The sequence below is a fragment of the Eptatretus burgeri genome, chromosome 4 (assembly GCF_056783735.1).
Source record: "Eptatretus burgeri isolate ZD-2024b chromosome 4, Ebu_testis_v1, whole genome shotgun sequence".
NCBI classification, from domain to species: domain Eukaryota; kingdom Metazoa; phylum Chordata; class Myxini; order Myxiniformes; family Myxinidae; genus Eptatretus; species Eptatretus burgeri.
The window spans coordinates 48421471-48438469 of record NC_140964.1 but is presented as its reverse complement, the minus strand read 5'-3'; the positions used below and the strand labels follow the sequence as shown (position 1 = coordinate 48438469).

The window sequence follows — 16999 nt, the reverse complement described above, 5'->3', positions numbered from 1 at the left end:
CTAGTTCGGTTTTGTTTCAAAAATCGTGCTATTTTGTGAGTATTTTTGTCGACGTTCTTACCTGTGCTTGAGGCCTAGGCCTAGGCTTGAGGCCTACCGGTTCCACTCGGTGTTCGATCGTTTTTGTTTGTTTTTTCTCCCCATTACCTTCAATTTCTATCCTCCCCATTACCTTCAATTTTGATCCTCCCCACTTTTCAAACATCCCCCATTCTCCCAACTAATCTCTTTCTTATCTCAAAAAAAAATAAAAATAAAAAAAAATAAAAATACCCTACAACAACAACAACACGCTCACCTTCTCCTGATTCTGCTTCTTCTTCTTCCTCTTAACTTCCTCCTCCTCTTCTTCCTCGATTTTTTTTTTTTTACACTTCCATGACCTAATCTGTTGAACTCTCTCATATATTAATATTAAAAACAAAAAAAAAATATATATATATATATATATACATATATATATATATATATATATATATATATATATATATATATATATATATATATATATATATATATATATATATATATATATATATATATATATATATATATATATATACCCAACAACAACAACACGCTCACCTTCTCCCGATTCTGCTTCTTCTTCTTCCTCTTAACCTCCTCCTCGTCTTCTTCCTCGATTTTTTTTTTTTTACACTTCCATGACCTAATCTGTTGAACTCTCTCATACATTATTTTTAACTACAAAAACGATCTTATAATGCTTCATCTTCCTCTCTCACACATGTGGTACTCTTTACTGTTTCACAATGCACTACTCTTCTGCTATTTTAACAGACTGCTCTCATTTCGACCTCTCCTTCATTCCTTGCCTAAAAAATCCAACTATTACAGCGCTTCTTCTCTCCACGCTCTGAATTCGCCTTCATTGCATCCATCAAGAATTGTGTTAAATCGCATCTCTGACCTAAAACTTTGAAAAACCACAGTTTGCCATGGATGCTCGCTTTCCATCAACCATTCTTTTTTTTCAACTTCAGTGCCAACTCACCCCCCTCACCCCTCACTCTCAAAGCAACCATCCCACTCTTCTCCCTCCAAGCCTCCCTCTCACCTCTCTCAAAAATCCCCCCTCACCTTTCTCCCACCTTTCATCCCCCTCACTCTTCCTTCTCAAAGTTGCCCCCCTCTCATCCACCAACCTGCCTCCCTCCACTGCCCTCTCACCTCCATCTCTTCACTCCACCTCCTCAAATCCTCAACTGCCTTCTTCCTTGTCTCTTGTTCCCGCTCTCCCCCAGCACCACAGAGCCTTTTCTCCTCCTCATTCGTCCCCCTCCCCCCCCTGTTCTGCATTACCCCACACCCCCTCAGCAACCCTCCTTACCCCGCCCCCTCGTCCCTTGTCCTACCCTCCCCCTCCCCCTCCACCTCCTGCACCCAAAGCCTCCTCCCCTTCCTCTTCATTAAAAGTGTGGACCTCAAATATCCGGGGCCTTCGCTCAAACCTTTCAGATCTTTCCATACAGGTTGCCACTGACAAACCAGACATTATCTGCCTAACAGAAACTTTCCTCTCCCAAGACGTGTCTGACTCCCAAGAATCTCTCCCTGGCTACTCCCTCTTACGGTATGACAGACCTGAGCCTCCTCCTGGTGGAGGTGTTGCTCTCTTCATCAAAGACTCTATTCCTCACTCTCCATGCACTGCTCTCACTCCCCCACACCCCCAGGAATACCTCTGGCTTCGGCTTCCCCTCCACTCCCACCTCATGTTTATATGTGTACTGTACCGTCCACCGAACAGTGATGACTCCATCTACACCTCACTATCCGAAAACATGGACCATCTTCTATCTTCTCATCCAAACTCTCTCTTCCTCTTATGTGGTGACTTCAATTGTCATCACGCCAGTTGGCTCGGTGTGGGTACCTCTCTCACCTGCCATGGGACATCAGCAAAAGCTTTCTGTGACTCATTGGGACTGACTCAATCGGTCAACTTCCCGACCCGGATCTCAACCAATGGTACTCCATCTCTTCTGGATCTGATTTTGACAAATTTCCCTGACAATATCTGCTGCTCTTCCTTCGCTCCAATTGGTTCTTCTGACCACGTCCTTGTCAAAGTGGACATCTCTCTGGCTGTTATCAGAGAACCACCTCACCGCCGTCGAGTCTGGCATTTCACTCAAGCCGACTGGCAGGGTCTCCGAGCAGCCATCAAACTGACAGACTGGTCTCCTATTACTACTTTCTCAAACATCAACTCATCCTGGGAATTCTTTCAAAGAAACTTGCTCTCCCTCATGCACAGATTTATCCCCTCTCGTGTTCAGTTGTCTTACCCTTCCTCCCGCCCTTGGTTTACTGAAGCTTGTGGCGAGGCAGTTGTCCTGAAACAACTTGCCTTTGCCTCATGGAAAGCAAACCCAACTGAGGGCAATCTCAGTTCTTTCCACAAAGCTCAGAACAAGTGTGTATCTACCCTCAGGAGAGCCAGAAAACAACATCTTTCTCATCTCAAGTCTGAACTCTCAAACCTCTCTCCCTCCTCAAAATCCTGGTGGCATCTAATCAAATCTGTTTCTGGTGTATGTTCCCCCTCCATCCCCTCCCTTACCTCAAATGGCCGCACTGCTGATTCCACACGTGATAAAGCTGAATGTCTAAACTCGGTGTTTGCAGCTAAATCCTGTGTCCTAAACCCATCACTATCTCTACCCACTTTACCCAGTCGCACCCAACTGTCCCTGGACTCTGTATCCTTTTCTCCTGACAAGGTGGAGAGTTTGCTTTCAAACCTCGAGTCAGATTCTGCAACCGGTCCAGACGGCATCAGCCCACGTGTCCTCAAAGCCTGCTCTTCTGCTCTTGCTCACCCTCTCTCTGTTCTATTCACCCTCTCATTTGCCCAAGGTCATCTGCCATCTGCTTGGAAATCTGCTAACATCACTGCCCTGCATAAAAAAGGTGCAAAACCAGATCCCTATAACTACAGACCAATCAGCCTTCTCCCAATCATCAGCAAGGTGATGGAATCCATCATCGCCTCAGATATGAAATCCTTCCTCTTCTCCAATGGCTTGATTTCCAATCATCAATGTGGTTTCAGACCAGGTCACTCTACCCTGGATATGCTGCTTCTGCTCTCCCATCAATGGATGGAGGTCCTCAATGCCAGACAGGAAATCCGAGCCGTATCCCTGGACATATCACGTGCTTTTGACACAGTCTGGCACCCTGCCCTACTCACCAAACTCTCTTCCCATGGTATTCAAGGCCATCTCCACTCATGGCTCGCAGACTTCCTCTCCTGTCGCAGTCAACGTGTGGCCCTAAATGGAGTTCTTTCATCCCCTCTTCCTGTGCAGGCTGGAGTTCCTCAAGGTAGCGTTCTGGGCCCTGTTCTTTTTCTGGTTTTCATCAATGATCTCTCGGACTCTCTGGAAAATCCTCTATTTCTCTTTGCCGACGACTCCACCCTCTGCCGTACCATCTGTCATCCCTCAGACCGGCAAGCAGCAGCTTCTTCACTCACTGCAGATCTGGATAAAATCACAAACTGGTCCAACACGTGGAACATGTCTTTCAATCCAGACAAATCTCACACTCTCACTATGTCTCTTCGAAAGGACCGTTTACAAAACCCCCATCCACTTTCTCAACAATCCTCTGGAAGAAGTCTTTTCTTTCAAGCTTCTAGGTCTCACTATCTGCCATGACCTTTCCTGGGAAAGTCACATTTCCAACCTCGCCTCAAAAGCCAGTCGCCGACTGGGAATCCTCCGTCGTGCTCAGTCCTTCCTCGGCCCTCTTGAGCTCCTGACCACTTACAAAGCTTTTGTCCGTAGCCTGATGGAGTACTGCTCTCCCCTCTGGGCTGGTGCTCCTGCCTCCCACCTTTCTCGGCTTCACGCTGTCGAAACCAGGGCATTTAAGATCATTGGCATCTCCCGCAATGAAGCTGAGTCTTTGGGCCTCTCACTCAATCACCGCAGGTTGGTCGGTGGTCTTTCTGTCTTCTACCGACTCCTCTCCAGCCTTGCCCCCTGCTCTCTCTGCGATTTGTCCCCACCACATTTCCACAGGGCGCTCAAGGTCCGCCAACAACCCCCTTCTGGTAAAACTACCAAAATCACGAATCACTGCTCATCTTCACTCTTTCATTCCTCTTTTTTCCCGCCTTTGGAATAAACTTCCTCACTCTATTCTTTCCCATTCTTCCCTCCAGGCTTTCAAAACAGCTGTTCACCACCACCTCTTATCTTTCCCCATCCAAATCCTCGATCTTTTCTACCCCCGATAATCCACCCAAGCCCACTTCCTTCATTTCTCCTGCTTTCCTTCCTGAAAGTCCCTGAAATGTCCATCTTCTCTTCGCCATGTTCCCCGTCCCATCCCCATCCCTCTCCCTTCCACAGTTCACCTAATGTGTCTGTTCCCCACTGTTTTGTCCCTTCCACTCCCGCCCCTCTTGTCTCATGCCTCCTTGCTGTGAGTTGTGTGTTAGCTCTCATACGAGCCTCGACCAAGGTATACAAAAAAAAAAAATCCTCTGTCGCCTCCTCTACTGTTTATATTTTCTGAATTTTATCACCAACCTCTTCCCTCCCTTTTGCACAAGTAATATGTCAATAACCCAGAAGTGCTTACCATAATAGGAGGATGTCATTGGTTGATTTCACTTTGATAATTTCCCCCCTCCCTATATGGCAGAATTTTAATGCCTTTTCCACTCCCTTTCTCCTCCTCCCATCCAACCTCCCACATCCTCCAAGCCTCAAACACTGCCAAGAAACATTTCCATCATATTTAGTTTCCTCATAGATGATGAGCAATTCACTCCAGAATGGCACAGAGTTTACGGGGACGGTGCACGAGGATTTGCAAGGAAAGCCATTCATACAAGGAGATCCACACCTTGAAGACGTTGGGGACGTGAAGCTTTGGAGAAGGTATTCCGAGAGCATAGTCAATGGAAATCATGCAGAGAATGGCGAGAAAGACTGCAAAATCGCTGATTGAAGAACGAACCTGTGGGAAACAATCTTACAATCAATATTACCAAAGGCAAAAACTGCGGCATTTGCACGGAATGGAGCATTAAACCTCCAGCGGCTCTGTTGTCACCTTGGTCGGGAAGTAGTGTAGGGTTTTGAAGTTCTTGAAGAACGTTGATAGAAAGAACGTGGCGAAAAAAAGAATCACCGACCAGAAGAGCACATCGGGTACGTAAGGGTAATGGGTCATGCATCCGGTACCCACAAACTTGCCATGAGACTTGAGGCATTCCTGTGCGGAGATGGGCGTGAGCACACGGGTTCGAGAGCATCAATTGGGTAAAAACATTTTTAGCTCCCTCTGTGTGCTCACAATGCTTCGTGTTGCAGAGAGCTTTCGGCACCGTATTTTCAACATCAACTGATGTAGACATTAAGCACAAATCAGGACTCTGAGCAGTGGGTTCAAGTCTTTTAACCTTACACAGATTATTGCTGGTTGTTGGGGCAAGGTGCCAGTAAGGGCTGATGCACAATGGAGTACACTGGCACTTGGAGAGGAAAGTAAAATCAGCCGTTCAGTTGATGATCAAAGTGAAACAAATCTGATTTTTCAAAAGTGGGCCATTTCTTTTTCGTTAAAAAAAAAGCAAGGATTGACAGTGGGGTAAAGCAGGGCAACAATTGGGTAAACCTGCCAGGGGGGTAAACAAACATGAAAGGAAGAAACAGAGAAGGGTTTGAAACACTGAAATCAGCAAGTAAGAGTTGCGTTAGGAAGGGTACATGGGGGTAATAAATATCAGGGGTTAGGATGGGGGATGACATGAGGCGGCAGTGCACTGGTTTTGCTTGAATCCCTGGAGGGAAGGGTGAGACAGCAGAGCATCTGGTTGGAGATTTTATGGGAGAAGTGCAGAACAAAGGAGTTGAGGTGTGCACTGTGCAGTGAGCCTGGATTTTGGAAGTTTTTGGTCTGTGCTTTGGGTAAATAAGCCCCATTTGTACATCGAATCAACGGGATATGCAACTTTTGCAAACAGGATGAGGATCATAAAGGGAGACCAAACTCGGATGTGTTTTGTTCTTGATATACTTTCTCCTCAAATACTCCCCAAATTTCTTCTTCAATAAATGTTTCAGAATACATAAATAAAAAAGTTTTTTTTTTTTTTTTAAATCAGACCAAAATTGTGATGACCATCATGAAAACACTGGAAGCGCTTCCCGGAATGCCAGGAGCCTCGGGTGGAAATCATCGATCGAGTGGCCAGTTTTGCTTCGATGCTCGCACCATGGTCAGGAGCTCAAATTAAAGTCGTAAATAGTGGTGAATTAAAGAGCCAGAAGTGCGGTTGAGCTGAGAGGATCGTGTGAACAGGAATGCAAAAAGGTGGAGATAGAGATATAGAGATAGAGTTAGAGATAGAGATAGAGAGCTGGTGATAGAGAGTGGCGGAAGACTGTTCTAGACAGAGCAGAACAGCAAGCAGCTCAGTACCAGTCAGCCTCATCCAATATTAAGGGATTTTGAGGAAGAACAAGCATAAATAGTGGAAAAGGCAAACTCTTTATGCCAACAGTAGTCATCTCAGGTCAGCAATTTCAGGAAACTGACGATAACAAGCTCTCGTTTGGCACTCAGCAAGCCACCGGCCTAACCAAAAAAAGCCTGTCCAGAGGGAAATTAATTCCAAACAGATAACTACCAGGGCGTTGCACTTCAAAATAAGATTATCACAAAAGTACAAAAGAAAATTGCATGATAAAAATAAACCTTCATCCATCACTTGCGGTTTGGGTAGGGAAATTGCAGAGGAAGGGGGGGGGGGATGAAGGTAAGTGAAAATTTAAAATAAATAATACATTGCTGGTTTTCAAGAGTCTTAACCAACTTACAGAGACTGTGGCGTTTTCCCAAATAGTCATATTTCCTGGGTCATATCCACTCAATTGTGTCGTATCCACTGAAACATTATTCTCGCTCGAAGGCAGAAAGGTTTCATTGGATAGATTCATGGGGGGAACACAAACGCACCTGCAAGAAATAATAATAATAATAATATTAATACTAATGAGAAAAACAAGGACAACAGATCTGGGCAAAGGCTCAACAAAGGGGAATCTATTTATTATGTCAGCCCAAGTTGGCTGGAAAAACCCTTTGCGAAGTTTAGTCCACCAATATTTGTGGTCTCCGTTCTCATGTCACAAAATCTCTTAGTTCGGGTGACTACCGCAGTTCCAGGATATCGTTTTGCTTCACAGGAACATCCCCCCTCTCAGGATGTCACCCACCTATCTCTGTCTCTCTCTCTCTTCCAGTGGTAGTATTACTATCTCTGTCAAGAACTCCATTCCTCTGTCTATTGTCGTGCTAACCCCTCAAGGCTCCATGGAATATTTGGGACTAAGAATTTCTCTCAGCACCCACTTCAATTATCCGAGTGGTGTCCCACCTACCACTCCAACTAATAATGATGAATCTAGATTTACCTCTCCTCCTCTTCATTCATATGCAACACAAGGCTGTGGGATAGCAACACTGACTGAGGGTGTGGCTTTGCCTATGATGCAATGCAATCTGCTGGTTATGGCAGGAATTTGTAATTTGTTCACGGTGCCGGTGATAGCTCGCCTACTCTTTGTGAAGGACACCATGGGATCTTTAACCTCCATCAACGAATGCTGATAGCTGGGATTCCCGTTTAACGTCCATCGAAGGGACGGCACACACGTTGATGAATCACCCTGCCTGTGAAACACCGGGATGACAGTTTATAACTGGTTCGGGATTCAAACCCAGCCTTGACAGCTTAGAGGTGAGTGCGTGTACCTCGAGGCCATCCTGTCAGCCCCACATTTACCTCTCTGCAAATGTGGGCAAACTTGTAACCAGCCATTAAAACTCACTCTTCCTCCTCCGTGGCAAATTCAACGACTACCATACGAGTTGTCTGCCATAGCATTTTAATTATTCGTGCTTCCTTCGGTTTTTCTCAGGGTCTGACCCAATGCATGACTTTTCCAATCCCAATCTCTGGTGATGGCACATCACCCTTTCTGGACCTGTTATGATGACCTTTCCATCAAACCCCTCCTGTTCCACCTCTGCCCCTCTTGGCTATGATGATCATGCTCTCATCAAGGCTATACCTTTTACTATTAAAACAACAACCTCATTGCCACAGAATCTGGCTGTTTGCACCAGCCAACTAGCAGCAACTACAAAATCTCTAACAAAAGGATTGGGATTCCATCTCCGTTGCATCCGATATTGATTCCTCCTGGAAATGCTTTCACAAAGCTGTCTCTGTCTCTCACATACTAGTTTATCCCACCCTGTCTGCAGCTATCATATCTATCATCTAAGCATTTGCTGATTGAATCACGTAGCAAAGCAATTGAAGTCAAACAGCATAATTTCTCAATATGAAAAGCTAACCCAACTTCGGGCACCTTTAGGTCACTCCAAATGTTTTGCTACAAGTATGTATCTATCGTCAGGCAAGCTAGTAAGTATAATTTTGCGAATCTCAAAGCCAAATCGTCGAACCAATTCCCTATTTTGAAGTCGTGGCGGTGCCCGATTGAGACCCAGGTGGGATCAGTGCCCGTGTTCTCAAATCCTGCTCTGCTGCTCTTGCTTCTCTGTCTGGTCACTTCAGCATGTTCTTCACCTTTGGCCACCGATCTGCCTGGAAGACAGCTAGGTGAAGACATTACCCCCCCCCCCATTCACAAGGAGGATGCACACACAGATCCTCTCAAAAACGGGTCAGTAAGCTTACCTCCATTTATAAGCAAAATAATGGAATCCATCTTCCTTGCTGACATCAAGTCTTTTCTCTTTCACAGAGCCAAATTTCTGACGATCAGTTTGGATTCGATCCCAGTCACTCAATTTTAGATATTGCTGCTGCTTCTCTCTCAGCAATTGTTGGAGACCCAAATCTCAAATAATATATCTGAATAGTCTCCCTGAAAATATCTCAAGCTTTCAGCATCAAGCTTTGCTTGCTACATGTGGCATACAAGTCCACATTCATACATGGCATTCTAATTTCCGCCATTCATAGGATCAACACGTTGCTATCAAAAAAACGCTTTCCTCTCTTCTCCCAGTGAAGGCTAAAATGCCCCACTGCAATGGCTTGGGCCAATTTTTGTTCCCTATAAATACATAAATGACCCCTCGTATAAAATGGACAACCCTGTAATCCATTTTTGCAGAAAACTCCACATTATGCCATACAGTATCCCATCCCACCAAAAGGCACAAGGCAGCAGCTGAACAACTCACTAATGAGCTGGAATTATATGCTCATCTGACAAATGGAACATGTCTTTCAACCCTGGAAAATGTCAGTCTCACTCTGTCACTATGGAAGGATTGGCAAGCAAATACACCAGTCAATATCTATGGCCAGTTACTGCAGGATCATGCTCTCGCTCTTCAATTTCTAGACCTCAACATTAGCCATAGCCTTAACTGGTCTGACGAAATAGCAAAGCTGGACTCCAAAACCAACAGCAGACAAGACATCCTGTCTCATTCCAAGTCAGCCTTTGAGAAAGAAACAAAACAGAATTACTCAAGCCTACAAGGCCTTTGTCCTTTGCTCAATGGAAACTGTGCTCCTCTATGGGCTGGTACCCCAACATCACATCTGTCTTTCCTGGATTGTGTGGATTCTAACACTCTCAGCATTGAAATCTCCTACAATGTCACCAAAACACAAGTCTAATTGCTCTCACATCACAGACAGGGTATTGGTCTAATCACTTATCCTCCAGTCTTGCTAATCTATATATCTCGCAATATACGAGGTCCATTGAAAAAGTAACGGGACTGAGCCTGCTGTGTGCTCCACTTCCACAACTTGAATGAACGGGTTGCGTCACAGTCTTTCGCAACATTCCAGCAATATATATATATATATATATATATATATATATATATATATATATATATATATATATATATATATATATATATATATATATATATATATATATATATATATATATATATATATATATATATATATATATGATTGGTGATGGTTGACTGTGCTCATTGTGCAATATTTTACAGGTCGTGCTTTACACATTGTCTCGTCGCGCTACGAGTCGTGAGCAGAGAGACAATCTGAAGTTTTTTGCCAAGCTTGGCAAAACACCTTCCGAATCCTTCGCAATGCTGCAACAAGTCTACGGGGAAGAAACGATGTCACATACACGTGCATTTGAATGGCACAAGAGGTTCAAAGAGGGACGGGAGAAGGTTGAAGACGATCCACGGTCTGGAAGACTTCCAACGAGCAGAGCGGTGGACATCATCGAGCGGGTGAAGCAGATGGTGCGCGCAGATCGTCGACTCACGGTGCGGATAATTGTTGAGGAACTTTCCATCAACAAGGACACTGTCTGGAGCATCATCACTGAAAATCTGGAAATGCACAAGGTGTTCACAAAGATGGTCTCCAAGCTGTTGTCCGAGGACCAGAAACAGCAAAGAGTCACTGTCTGTCAAGACATTATCGAGCCCCTCGAGGACGATCCAGACGTGTTCGGGAGAGTCGTTACTGGCGATGAATCATGGCTATTCGAATACGATCCCGAGACCAAACGGCGGAGTCGTCAGTGGAAAAGTCTGGTATCACCAAGACCAAAGAAAGAAAGCAAGGATGTCGAAGTCAAAGGTCAAGGTGATTCTCATCGCGTTTTTTGACATCAAGGGCATCGTCCACTTTGAGTTTCTACCACATGGTCAAACAGTGAATCAATACGTGTACAAGGAGATCCTCCGGAGCCTCATGAGATCAGTCTGGAACTGACAGATCAGAGCCTCATGAGATCAGAGGGATCTGTGGGAGAACAACGCCTGGGTGCTCCACCATGACAACGCCTCTGCTCACAGTGCTCTGGGCATCCAACAGTATCTGGCGGAGAGGAACATGCCAACTCTGGAGCAATCCGCGTATTCACCAGACTTGGCCCCTTGTGATTTTTCCTTTTCCTCAAGCTCAAGGGGGTGATCAAAGGAACCCGATTTCGAAATGTGGAGGCCATCAAAAGGGCCGTGACCACGGAGCTCCAGAGCATTCCAGAAGAAGCCTTCCGGGGGTGCATCGAAGCATGGAAGAAGAGGATGGACAAGTGTGTGAGACTGGAGGGAAACTATTTTGAAGAGGACAAGCTGTGATTTCAATATATTTTTTGGATTAAAATTTCTGTGAAGTCAGTCCCGTTACTTTTCAGACGGACCTCGTATATATCTCTATCTCTATCTCTATCTCTATCTCTATCTCTATCTCTATCTCTTTCTCTTTCTCTTTCTCCCTCTCTCATTTTCTCCTCCCACTTTGCACAGCTGTTGTTCGCTTGACATGCACGTGCAATCGCAGAGTGCTGTTGGCCAGTCTCTGGCGGTACGTGTGGAGCCTGTGTTGCTTCTCCTTTCTCGGTTCTTATTGTAAAAATATTTTGGTTTTAGTTTCCCTTTACCCCCTTTCTCCTTGGTTTGTCTTATCTATTGAGTGAGAGAAAGAAAGAGGGTGCACACGGTAAGTGGTGTTCGGGGGTTTTTCAGAACCTCTCGGTTTTAAGGCCTGTGTTCCATCTGACATGTTTGCTAGTTTTAGCCAACGCTTTTTGGCTTCCTTAAACGATTCTTGGTCCTCGTCCATATTATTATTATTATTATTATTTTATTTTTCCTCCACTTGCTAGTGCCGCTTGTGGTAGGTTTCTTTTGTTGATTTAAACTCTTTTCTTCTGTTAAAATTGTTTTTAGCGATGGCAAACGTTCGTTTGAATCATAGCATGTATGAGCCACTCACTCGTAAGAATGGCCTCGTGTGCGATCCCCCGAGGGAGGTAAAGATTGAGGACGTGCTACTGGCAATCGGAAAGAAAGTTGGTTTCGTATAAACAAGAAGGTCGTTGTGTTCGTTTCCGAAGTGCACATGGTAACCTCGGTTGTGGAGCAAGGCCTTGTCGTACACCCCGACCTCTTTCTCCTTGTTTCGCCACGAGACACACCTGCGGTTAAGGTGAACGTGTCTAACGCTCCGCCTTTCATTCGGAATGATGATTTGTGTGCTCAATTGAGCAAGTTCGGTACGATCATATCAAAAATCACGATGGTGCCGATACACTCAAGAAGTGGAGAATTTAAACACACGATGACTTTTAAAAGGGTACTGTAAATGATATTGCCTGAAAATGAGCGAAAGTTAAACGTAGTTTTACATGCAAAAATTAACGGTCATGTATATAGAATGTATGCATCCATGGATGTCATGGCATGCTATCATTGTGGAGCATACGGTCACGTGAAGAACTCCTGTCCCAGTTTGATGAAATCATCAGAAAATCAAGGACAGGAGATTGTAGATCCCCCCTCCCCACGTCATGGGGTGGGTGAAAGGGGAGAATCCTCTTCACCACCTGTTTGTGAGCGGAAAGCAACAGACCCCTCCCCCACAACTTACTGGGGGGTGTGAAATGGTAGAACCCTCCCCACTACATATTGGTGAGCGGCAAACAGTAGGCCCTCTCTACTTTCTAATGTACCAGAAGTGGTGGTCCCTCTACCTCCATTGTACAGGACTGTACTGATGACATGGAGGGGTTCGTGATGGTGTCTCGTAAAAATGGGCAAAAACGTTCGTGTCCTGTCATCAATGAGACAAAGACAACACAAAGTAAGATACTCGTTGTGTCAGATGTACCTAGCTTGCAGGATGCATCTCTCATAGAGAATCCCTCTTCGGGACTGGAAATTGAACCAGAACCGAATATAACTCTGACTAATTCATTTGCACCACTGGCTGAATTGCCTGAGTTTTACGAGTGTGATGTAGACACTGAGAATACTCGTGCCTCTCAGGAGGATACAAGTGGGGATTCTGATATTTATGGTCTTTGCAGTGATAAAAGGAATTTGTCACTGAGGTGTGCGCAAAGGTGTGTGCTTGTGATGACAAGGCTAATAAGCCAGAAAGTTCCTCAGACGAAATTTGTAATCCTACCCTTGTGGAACAAAATGGAAGGGATGGTAAGAAGGAAGCTACATGTGATAGTGGGCAGCTAAATGAGAATGGAAAGACCGATGGTTCAAATTATATGGAGATTTGTGCCTTAGAAATATGTTTGGATCAGGAAGAGAATGACAGATGATGATGAGGTTGACTTCGATTACACCTCTTCTACCCTGTCAGTTAGTGGGTGTTGTGCCCAAGAGGATGATTATCGAGACACCATAGTTACAGAATATGAAATTATTAAATTCTTAAATGAAACCTTCAGGAAAAGGCATGTGAGAATTCGGGATTTTTTCCCCCGAATCTCCACGCCTTTCTACAAACTGCGAAAAATATGATTCATGAACCTCAGCAAGTCAGGTTCTCAGAACCTCAATTCCAGCGGTTGAGGAAGTGTGCCACTAAGGCCGGAAAAGAACTCCAAGAGTAGTAATAGTAGCAGTATTTTAAAAAACGTAAATTAAGGTAGCATCCCTCAACATAAATGGAGGCCGCAGTTGTGTGCGTCACCTCGAGGTGTTGCAGATGTTTGAGAAAGAAAAAAAAAAAATCGATATTCTAATGTTACAAGAGACACACACCAACCAACCTTGTGAGGACGAGTGGCGCAATATTTTTAAAGGTTGCCTTTTTTTCTCCAGTGCCTTTGAGGATGCTAAGGCAGGTGTGGTTATTATTGTGCACCCTCGAGTCCAACCCTCGGAGATTTCTTGCAGGGTGGTCTGTAAAGGATTTTGAATTGCCGTGGAATTGATTAGCAGTAATCAAAAAAATTCGTATTATTGATGTGTATTGCCCCAGCGACAGCGCCGAAAGGATTCTATTCCTTCCAAAGTTAGCAGGTTTTTTTTTTTAAACACTGTTGACTTGACTAATTTAATTTGTATGGGGGAGATAACTGCACACTCAACCCCCGACTGGACAGGAATACTCCTGAGCCCCATCTACCTAGTGCAAGGTATTTGGCAAAACTTGTGCAAAAATTTAAATTTAGGGATGTTTGGCATCTGCAAAAAAAGATGGCATCTGCACCATCTGTTGGTGAAAAAAAGACCCTACTGGCTGAACTAGTCAAAGAGCGTGTGGCTGGACCAATGGTTCATCTTCGGATGTACAGAAATCAACTGGAGACTCCAAATAAGGAATTCTTCAACCTTGAGAAGGCCGTCAAGACCTCTCGGCAGATTCACAGTTTACACTCTTCTAACGGTGTTCTGACTTGCCAGAGTGACATGAAACATTCAATGCAGGATTTTTACTCAAATCTATTTACACTGAGAACTGTGGACAGAATGATTATAAATGAGGTGATTGAACTTTTCCCATCCCATTCTCAAGAACAGCAACAGCAACTCGAATGTGACATTTCGCTTGAGGAGCTCACTGTGGCATCAAAACTGCTTGACGACTGCAAAGCCCGCGGACTCGACGGACTTCCTGCTGAATTTTACAAAGCTTTTTGGAATATTCTGGGTCCTGCTCTCATGGACACCCTGCTTAAAAGCCTAGATCAGGGTGAATTACCCCTGAGCTGCAGGAGAGCTGTTTTGTGTCTCCTCCCAAAGAAAGGGGATTTGCAGCAGATTACAAGCTGGCGGCCAGTGTCATTGCCAAAGACTGATTATAAGATTGTCAAAAGTGCTTGCAATGCGTCTAGAAAATGCCATCTCTCTTCTGATTGAAAATGACCAAACGTATTGCATACCTGAACGATCCATCTATGACAGTATTTTTTTGGTTAGAGATTTAATTGACATCGGTCAAACTGTGCCTCATGGTTGTGGGTTGTTACTCCTGGATCAGGAAAAAGCTTTTGACAGTGTGGATCGTTCGTTCTTATTTGCAGTTCTTACAAGAGCAGGTTTTGGGGAAAAATTCATATCCTGCATAAAACTTTTGTGCAGAAATGCATCATGCCTGCTGAAAGTAAATAATAGCTTGTGCCATCCCTTTCCTTTTCACCGTGGTATCCGTCAGGGTTGTCGACACTTTCTGTTGAACCACTACTGGCTATCCTTCACACCTCATTGTCTGGGTTATCCTTGTCAAACAGTCCAAATATTGTTACTTCAGCTTATGCAGATGACCTGTGTGTTGTGGTCAAAAACCCAAAAGATGTCAGTGAGCTATCCTGTTGTCTTGCCAAATTTTAACTTGCCTCATCAGCTTAAGTAAATTGGAACAAGAGTGTAGCTCTTTGGCTATCCCCAAATACACTCTCATCACACTCTTCATGTGCACTTCTCCCAACTCTTCCAGGAGGAATGTTATGGAAAATGGATGGGTTGAAATACTTAGGAATCCATTTTGGAACTATGAGCTATATGCAAAGGAATTGGGATGGGTTCTTCAACAACATTAAGCAGAAACTATCAAGGTGGAAAGGAATGCTCCAGTTCTTGTCACTTAAGGCACGGGTAACGATCATTAATAAACTGATACTTCTAACCGTATGGCACAATGTCATCGCACTCCAGTTTCCTCAAGTTGTGATCATAAGCATTCAGAAGAGTCTGATTGATTTTTTTTCTGGGGAGGCCACCACCGGCTCAAACCAGATGTATTGTGCAGGCCACGAATGTCTGGTGACCAAAACTTGGTGCACATCCCGAGTCGAATAATGGCTTTTCGACTCATGACAATAAAACGTCTACAATATGGTAAAGTAGTGTCCTGGTGTCCTCTCACCAATACCTTGCTTCGGCAAACAGGTGGATTGAACTATGACCGGGAACTCTTCCTCATAGACCTAAAGCAGGTTAATCGAACTCGGCTCCTGCGTTTGATCAATCTCTTCTAAATGCTTGGCAAGCTCTTGGAGTGCAGCGGCTGGAGATCTCCTATGATGCCAGGAATTTTGTGCATGAGCCACTATTCCAAAACTTATTATTTGCTGGAATATCTACCAGCCGATCCTTCATAAAGTACTTTACAAATAGTGGAGTAAATATAGTGCGAGATCTTATGGAGCCTTCCTTGAAACTGGTTGCCTGCTAGCTCGATTTCTAAAAAAATTGGATTGCATTCAATGAGAGTAGTGGGTGAGCTCATGGGGATAGTAACCCAGACCTTTTTACATTTAAATATTGGGTGGAATGGGGTAAGTGAAGAAGTAGATTTGCACCAAAATTTTCCTGAACTTTCAATCACTACCCAAAAACACCATGACGTGTTCTCTTCAAACAGTGACGAGTCTGGTGTGTTCTCTTCAAACAGTGACGAGTCTGGTGTGTTCCACGTCATGGGGAAAAAAACAACATATGGAATTTGTCGAGAACTGTGTTTACTGGGCTGTACGGTACTGTTAAGAAACCATTGGAAAGAGACTTCAACTGCAGGGGCTTTCCTTACTCCCAATTGGAAGGTGATGTATAGATCTCCGACCATTGGTCACACGGTAGACTTAAATTGGAGACTGGTCCATCATGCCCTGGCCACACAGGTTTTACAACATAAGTTTAACCCCTCTGTGTAATTCATGCCCCTTTTGTACGAGTATCGAAAATCTGAATCATGCATTTATCGAATGCAAGAGGTTGTCACCTCTGTTTCTGTATCTGAGTCGCATTTTTTGTAAATTTAAAATTGTTTTTCCTTTCCAATCTTTATCTGTGGGCTCGCTTTCAGCGCTGGAAACAAATCTGTGGTTTTGCTTTTGAATGTTTTACTTGGAATTGCTAAGCTTGCAATTCTTAGATCAAAAAAGCCAGATTGGTGAATAAGAAAAATGAAAATGCAACTTTTTGTTTCAAAGGCATGGTGTCTGCTCGTATAAAACAAGAACATGTATATCATGTAAACATGGGTAGTCTTCCTGTGTTTGAACATTAATGGTGCAATGGTGGTGTCTTGTGTAAATGTGTTAAGAATGAAGTTCACATTTTTTTGTGAATTGTAACAATATTATTGATCCTTGAACTTTCATTGTTTTTCTGACTCTGCTTGAGCACCTGTACTTTAAGAATGGCACTTGATTCTCAT

At 44.1% G+C, this 16999-nt stretch overlaps 1 protein-coding gene across 6 annotated transcripts in view; it reads right to left on the bottom strand.

The window, feature by feature from the left end:
- Positions 1-16999, bottom strand: part of LOC147027985 (electroneutral sodium bicarbonate exchanger 1-like) — a 215700-nt gene that overhangs the window by 41926 nt on the left and 156775 nt on the right. For all 6 annotated transcript variants that reach the window (XM_085877885.1, XM_085877883.1, XM_085877886.1 and 3 more), the window contains 3 exons: positions 6867-7005; positions 5098-5259; positions 4888-5001 (listed from right to left, as the gene is read on the bottom strand). In XM_085877885.1, coding sequence (XP_085734011.1) covers positions 4888-5001; positions 5098-5259; positions 6867-7005 — 415 coding nt within the window. The remainder of the gene's footprint in view (positions 1-4887; positions 5002-5097; positions 5260-6866; positions 7006-16999) is intronic.